The sequence below is a fragment of the Bidens hawaiensis genome, unplaced genomic scaffold (genome assembly GCF_021521415.1).
Source record: "Bidens hawaiensis isolate Kalapana, Puna unplaced genomic scaffold, B.hawaiensis_p1.1 tig00028538_1, whole genome shotgun sequence".
Classification (NCBI taxonomy): Eukaryota; Viridiplantae; Streptophyta; class Magnoliopsida; order Asterales; family Asteraceae; genus Bidens; species Bidens hawaiensis.
Window position 1 is genome coordinate 45,002 of NW_027494674.1, and position 8,522 is coordinate 53,523.

Consider the following 8,522-nt stretch of genomic DNA (forward strand, 5'->3'; position numbering starts at 1 on the left):
TTAGAAGATGAAACAAGAAATGGAATGGGTCTTAGGTCTATGGGCTTAAGGGAGTATAAATACCCTTTAAACCCTAATCCTTTCCAGTTTATCCATCTCTACACCATAGCCTACACCTTGAAAAACACACGCAAACACCATCCTATATACCGAGCCAAGATCTTAAGGTGGAAACCCGAACCCGTTGGTGCTAGAACGTTGTGACGAACCAAAACAACATCAAGACTATACCGTGTTCGCAAACCGACTCGTTTAAGGTATGTTTATAACGAGAACTCATTCATTTAGGTTCGGATTCGTTTAGAAATCATAGATCTGTTTGAATATGGTAAAAGCAAATCAAACGCAACTAAATTGTTAAAATTCGTTAACATTTCATGGGTTTATTAATCGTATGTTGGGCCGTAAGTATATATCGGACCAAAAACACCATTTAGGCATGGCGTTGGACTGATTGGATGGTTAGGGTTTGTTGGCGCTGGTATTACGAGTCCATTGATACCAGATTCATGTTATTTCATCACGAAATGAGGATTAATTGGAAATCCTACACCTGTTGACTGTTCTGTGTTCTTGATGATTTTGACTTTGACCCTGAGTCAAAGTCTGGATAAGAACATATGCTAATTCGTTATGACAAACGAATCAGGTCATTCGCTATGTGCTTAATTCGCTATGATAGGATAACGAATTAGGTGATTCGTTACTCACCAATTCGCTATGATAAGATAACAAATCAGGTGATTCGTTACTCACCAATTCGTGATGTTAAGATAACGAATCCGGAGATTCGTTACTCACCAATTCGTTATATTAAGATAACGAATCAGGTGATTCGTTACTCACCATTCGCAATGTTAAGATAACGAATTAATGAAGATTACATAACGAATCAGAGGCAATTCGCTATAATGAATGACATAGAGAATAAAATAATAATTAAAAAAATTCTAACGCAAAATATGTTATGACAATTAATGAAAATAAAATTTTTCTAAGCTGACCTGGACCTCGCAAGGGGCTCTGCCCCTTGGACCCCGCTAGGGGCGCTGCCCCCGCACCCCCGTTCGTTAAGGGTTATAATTAAACTAGAAGTATGATATGGATAGTGATAGTAATTAATACACGTAATTGTTATACAGTTAGTCGCGCACATCTAAGGAAAGGAATAACCATTAACGGTGAACGTAACCGAGTTCAGGTGAGTTTCTAGCCCCATTCCTTGTTATGTTTTCGGGACTGTGTGCATACTCAATGTGATTAGTTAATACACTTACCTTAAGTGGTAAGTGTATGCTATATTTGATATATGTGATAGACATGAATGATTGCTTGTTGGTATGTGAACGATCTTCGGATGTTGCACGTACTGTCAGGTCATAATAAAGATATGAATGTTATATGTAATGTATGGATGAAATATGTATGTTATGAATGAGTGTAAAGAGGCAGCTAGGTACAGAAAAAAAGTGATCGGAGCCTAATAATATTCGAGGTAGAAAGGGACCGAACCCTAATAATATTTGAGGTAGAAAAGGTACCGGACCCTAATAATATTCAAGGCAGAAAAGGGACCGAGCCTTAATAATACTTGAGGCAGTAGGGCGTGATGCTCTTTAAAATGTATAAGTATTTAAAGTATGAATAGATATATGGTATGTAAAGAAGGTATAAAGGAAATAATGTATAAGTATATGAAAGTAATGTATGTCACTTGATTAACTAGAACTCACTCAACGTAACTGACTTTTAGTATGCATGCAGGTGAGTAGGATGAGACAGCTGGCTTGAGTGGTAACACATGGCAGAAGAATAAGAGTTTGGCATCTGAAGACGCATTATGTTTTATATTTAATGTTTTGATTTTGAAAGACAAGATGAATGTTTTAATTTAAAGACAAGTTTTGAATGTTTTGTAATGAATGTTGAAGTTTTATTTATTCCGAGTAAAGTTTTAATTAACTCTCATATTTAGAATTGTGTTTATGAGTAAATCCAACGTCCAAGGTGAGGCACCGGTAGCGGGGCCTTACAAGATCGACCGAGATTGTAACGATGCTCCTAATTATGAGATCAACATGACCACAAGTTGTGGTAAAAGTGGTAGCATGAATTTTAAATTTATAATAATCTATACTCTTGAATATCATGTCGTGTATTAAAAAAAACAAGAGTGAATCATAAACCAGAAGTTTATGGATCATGAGTATTTGACAAATTGGCATAAACGATTAAGACCATCTCGAGACATTGATGAAGTGAAATGCATGAAAGAACAATAAGATTCTTCATGATGATTAAGCATGCAATTTTTGCTCTCAATGAAAATTATTAATATATCAACTAATGTAGGGTATGAGTCCTTAAATATTCTGAAAATGATTATAGGGTATGAATATCTCGGCGTGATACCATTCAGTGTTTTAAAACGATGCATCGTCTAAATGGCTATCAAGTTTGTAACTTACGTTTGTGTGATTTGTGGCTAAGCTAATAAGATAGCAAGCACATCATTATTCCATATTGACATACCGAGTATTTACCATATATGTCTTTGTTGTGTGATATATGTTGCAATTGTTCCACCATAACACATAAAGATGAGACCTCAAATGAGGTAGAGAATACATGTTGGGTATGAATACGGTATATAATTACATAAATTGTTTTTCATATGAATGAATTAGAATTCCTAGCATGAGGGGGAGATAAAGATTAGTTAAAAATTTAAATGAGTTAGAAGGGATTAGCGTTGATCCTCAAGCTAAAAAGTATGAACCAAGTTTCTAATAATAACTCATGTATCAAGATTATGGTATGAATTACTGGATGCATTCATTGACCTGCATACAGTTACTAACCAAGTTACATATACAAACTGTTAATGCTCCGGTTAATATTAATGTCCGGAAACGATAACCACATATTGGTAAAAAGTCTATGGCACGCCTAAAGTGTGGTAGACCAATCGGTTCCATGAATAAAATCCTCAAAAAGGAACAAGTGATAAATATGGTCAAGTCGAGATATAGTAAAAGGTTCTCTTTAAGAGACCACATGATGGTTCTAAGAGAACCTTAAGTACCCGAATATAAAGAGATTTTAATAAACTATATCATTATATAGAATCGAAACAGAATCGACGTTGATGGTAATTTTGCATATAATATTGCGAGTGAAAGAATAAAAATAGTGAGGATCAAGAACCAAGTTCTGTTGAAAATGAGATATTAAATTATTGGCCAAAACGAAAAGATGCAAATAATGCAGAACTGAATTCTCTCATGAATATGTTAGATTTGGACAAGTGGTCAATACAACTAAATGTTGTAAAATATATGAAATATAAAATAGTTTTTTTTTCTTTTTTTTTACAAAAGCGTAATAAGAAAAAAAAATGCAAGTAAATGCATAATTGGTGACATAAAGAAGAGGAGATATATTCTTCAATGTAGATGCAATATAATTTAATCTGGTAATACAAAAAATAATATATGTATCATAAATATTATAGTAAAGAAATTTACCCTTGAAGAATTTAAATTGCCAAAATCATACGAAATAAGTTCTTGAGAACGATGTGATTGCAATATTCAAATTCGAGGTTTAGTGCATGAGTTAACATCTTAAGGATGTAATTGTAATGCATCAACATGAATATAACGATATTCAATAATATAAGAATGGTAAAACATAAAATGATAATTATATAATATGGATGACATATTTGAATATGATATAGAAAAGGATGTGATAAATTGATGTCAAATTCTTGAAGATTAAATTTGTATACATGATTGGTCAACATGGAAGGAAGTCCATGATGGATTGTAAAAGTTCTTGAATAATGCATAAAGCATTTAAACTAAAAGCTAAAGAATTGTATTATGTGAAATTAACAAGTTCTATACGTGAACCACAAAAACCGAGTCAGAAATGACAAAATCAACTCGGTGATTATGTCATGGAAAAGAGAGATTAATATGATGGATTTGATTCATGTGTTTGAATATTTTAATATAAAATCAATTATATCATATTGTTGCATTGTATCTCAAAGCGGGTTGAGCATTTGTATAATGATGTTTTTACATCAAGAAAATGTTGGAATACAGGTAAAGTTAATCTCTAACAGGGTTAGAGAATGACGACAAATTTGATATAGAACAAATTACTCTTACTTTATTCTATATAGTAATTATTGGCCAATAAGTACAATAGTTCATTGCAATTGATACAATACTTCTTGCTAGCTATACACCACTAGATATTTTGATATAGTTTGTTTACAGCGAGGTGACATTTAAATAAGCGAAAAATAAATATTTTGATACTTTCCATATATGAAAGAGATGAATTTGAATTTTACTGACCCATACAAAAATGTTTGGTTAGTCGTATTTATGCAAGCAATGCAATTCAACAAAGTCATGCAACTTGAGGCACTAGAAGTCATACATGAAGATAATACATTGTTACCTGACAAATGAAATTATGTGCTTCAAGATCAAGACATCAAGTGGCGAATGCAAAAGTCTCAGATAGACTATTGCGAAAAATAAATATTTTGATACTTTCCATATATGAAAGAGATGAATTTGAATTTTACTTACCCATACAAAAATGTTTGATTAGTCATATTGATGCAAGCAATGCAATTCAACAAAGTCATGCAACTTGAGGCACTACAAGTCATACATGAAGATAATACATTATCACCTGACAAATGGAATTATGTGCTTCAAGATCAAGACATCAAGTGGCGAATGCAAAAGTCTCATATAGACTATCGCATCGGAATACGCCGGCCGATTAAATAATGTATATTTTAGGGAGTATTATACACGTTAGGACAATTTTTCCCTTAACCATGGTTTTATCCCAATGCGTTTTTCAAGTATAGTGGTACAAATGTTCACCGGAAAACCTGCAACTCACCAGATTTAGTGAACCAAATTTCCATCTTACCCCTCAAACTTAGCATAACGACACTTTTTACCCAAAAACTAAGCAAGTTAGTTTGGAAAGTGACACGAAAACAAGTTTAAAGTAAACTTAGGCGATATTGCAAAAGGAGCACACCCTCCCTAATAACTAAATACATTACATATTCAACATAAAGCTGATCTTATATATTAGTACTTGATATTTATTCATGGTCTTCAGTTCCTGTTTACTCATAGCTACAAACCTCCAATCCATTACCTGCATAGGGGCGTCAAACAAGTTTATCAAATTGACGTTTCAAAGAGAAGTCAAGTGTAGAAAATCTATTGGGCTATGTTTCCTTTTATCTCAAGCAGGTCAATCATGTAAAATTCAAAGTGGAGATATATGAAACTTATTTGACATGATTACAAAAATTTGGGGACAATACCCCCATTTTGCAACGTATAATAAAAAGTAGGATCAAGTATTTAGAGAGAGATGGTAAAACTAACCATCAGGATCAAAGAAAAACACTTGCTTGGTTTTCCCATTTGGTTGAGCCTTCTCATGTGTCTCAATTCCTTTCGCCTGTAATATACAATCATAAACGTAATATAAAAACTACACGTTTTTGATCAAAGACTTGGAGGTTAATATTTAAATCACTAGATAAGTAGTATGATATTGCAACAACATATAAATAGTGAAGCATAGTAGATAAACTTAGAAACTGAAATCAAGCAAGAATTCCCTACACCGAAAGGCCATATAAAGTACTTTGGAAAGTTTTAACACATATAATTTAGCTTACTGGTTGATGAATATATCCTGGAGGTTGGTTGTACAATGCAGGCGTCCTCATATAATGTGTCCCAAAGGAAGGCATTATTGACATATAATTACGTCTAACCTAGTTTAAAGGGCATACAAGAGAGAACAAATTTATAGATGTTGGCTTAGTAACAGGAATTATGTTCTTGCGGATAACTTGTGATCTTTATAGTGTGACCAAACAAGAAATATTCTCTTCACAAACAAGACATCTCGAGAAAAAATATATACAACCAGTGGTTGCATTTAAACAAATGTACTTGATTATGAAACTTTAGTTAGACTAACCTATAAAAATACATAATGCAGATTTTCATGTTGACTAACTTCCATAGTCCGAGAAAACTGAGATGAGTTGACTTTGAAAGTAATTTTCTAACAATTTTAAAATTAATGATTAAAAATCTATATATGTAATTATTTCTCGTAGGGTATAACTAAGACTGGTAAAGTGGGCGGGTCGGGTGGGTCTGGTGACAAATCAGCATGTGTTTAATATGGGTGAATGTCATTTAAGAAAGTATCATATAATTCGGGTAAAAACTGCCCGCCTTAAAAAAAGACCTAAGATTGTTTCTGAGACTGAATTTGCAACTAAAATCAGCCTGATGAATATTCCGTTAACTTGAAAAACTTGTGGGCCTTGGGTTCACCATCAGACATGAAAACAAATCGTAGGTCAAATTCAACTAAAAGATTCAAATGCAACCGAACCTATTTCTTGGAGCACCCATCACCGACCACAACCCCCAATCTGTTTTGAACCACCACGCACCCCCGATTACTACCACGCATCGGTTCTAAACCAACTGACACAACCTCGATAAGCACACTAGATCCAACTGCCAAATCGGATTACCTGTCCGACCCGAAAAAAACTCGATCTTCAAACTGTTAGATTTCTCAATCACCTTATCAAACTCTGATTTCTTGGAATTGAAGCATACATGAACTCCAATGGGGGACGGGAATACCATGCATAATGCGTCACTCATTTACGATAAATAATAAAAAAATGGGCCATTCCATTTCAATAAAAGACCCACCCAAGTTCAATAGCTTTTGGTCCGCTATCCCCCATAACCTCACTTGATTTAAATAGTTCCAGCACAATACACAACATTCACGATCTGGGTTGTCAAGTTCTTGAGTTTTATCTTGCAGTAACATCGATGGAACAAAACGAAGTGGTGTCTAGGTGGCGGAGACTGAGACCTTGATGGTGGGAGTGTTGCATCTGTTTCGGTAGTGGCGGAAACACTGGAGATAAAACAATGGCCATGCTGGTCCTAACCCATTTGGACCTTCTTAAAATTAACAAATTTCACAATGCTTGCCCGTTTCACACCGTTGACTAATTTGACTAAACCTAACTAATTGGAGGGACCCAAATGAACCCAGAACCAAATGTATTCGGTAATGAAAATCAACAAAACACAAAAATCAGTGTTGCAAAACTCGGTCAACTCGACCGAGTGCTCGCAAGTAATCGCTACCTGGCATCCTTCTGAGGCGCTATTCTCCAACTCGGCCTATATTACTCGGACTCGGATTTAGGCAGTCAAGTCAAAGCTACTAAGAGAGTACTCGGATGTTGGCAATTAATCAGATCTAGTCGTTGGTCAACTCAAAACTACTTGACGATTACCCAGTGATTACTCAGAGCTACTCATCAATTTTGAACATGTGTCCGTTTGATTACTCACATATCCATGTACTTAGTAAACTTGTGATGATTGGAAAATATATAATTCACAACTAAGTTGACCGACCTAGTAACTTTTGAAACCATTAATAGAGTTCCGTGATCCCAAACACAGGTAACAAGTTGCAAAGATGTTGTATCTACGAATAAGCCCTTATGACTTGCAAGAATCAAAATGAAAAGTATACCTTGATGGCAGCGACAAACGAGTCAAAATTTGAAACCGAAAAGCAAAGATGATGGCCTCTAGGAAGGGTTTTAGGATCGGCAACAGCATCGTTAGCACTCCATGGACCTTCGGGCAGCTTCGTGTTCGGGTCTCTTTCGATTAGGTGAAGACAGAAAGATGGAGATTGGCGAAGCCAAATCACCTTGAAATCCAACTTGGGGCTTTCAATTCGTTCGAATCCAAATATCTGCAGGCAGCAAATTAGACAAGTCAGAAGAAAACATAATATGAAATTGAAGGTAAGTAAGAGGTGTGGGATGATCAGTGACGTCTTGGTAAAAGTTGGCAAGACGATTGATGTCGGTGGATTCTCTGGAGACATGGTTGAAGGAAGCTCCAACGGCAGCCATTAGTAAATAATAAAAAGTAAGGATATGGTGACAAACCTTAAAAACCTCGGTTGCTTTATGTTGGATGGTGGAGGACGCGTGTCCGTATGCTAAAGAACCTTTAGACCATCTGTGTGGGTAGTGACTAGTGAGCAGGGTGCTTTTGGTTTTGTTTTGAAACCATTCGAATCAGTCACAGTTTGGTTTTGACACAAACCTAATCATAAACGGTTTGATTTGGTGTCATCCCGATCAAAGGCGGCGGAATATGCCAGGGTGCAACGTGATTGGACAAATACACAAGACACTATTTATAGAGAATATTTATTTAACTCATTTTATTTCAACAAATCAATAAACAAGACATCTCGTCCACACAAACAAGTTGAATACAAGTAGCAATTATATTGTTCGTTTTACTAATATCCTAATAGTCTTGGTAACGTTTTCGTCAAGTCCTCGAGTCAACAAAAGTCAACCTGTAACATTTCATAAAATA

The 8,522-nt window shown here is 35.0% G+C and overlaps 1 protein-coding gene across 1 annotated transcript; it reads right to left on the minus strand.

Annotated features, from left to right (window-relative positions):
- Positions 1 to 4,977: 4,977 nt before the first annotated feature.
- LOC143577363 (glyoxylase I 4-like) lies at positions 4,978 to 8,058 on the minus strand. The gene is made up of 4 exons (XM_077061213.1): positions 7,964 to 8,058; positions 7,654 to 7,881; positions 5,442 to 5,517; positions 4,978 to 5,205 (listed from the first exon to the last, which is right to left on the minus strand). Exons 1-4 carry the CDS (start codon positions 8,042 to 8,044, stop codon positions 5,174 to 5,176), a joined length of 417 nt encoding a protein of 138 aa, XP_076917328.1. The 5' UTR covers positions 8,045 to 8,058; the 3' UTR covers positions 4,978 to 5,173.
- Positions 8,059 to 8,522: the final 464 nt, after the last annotated feature.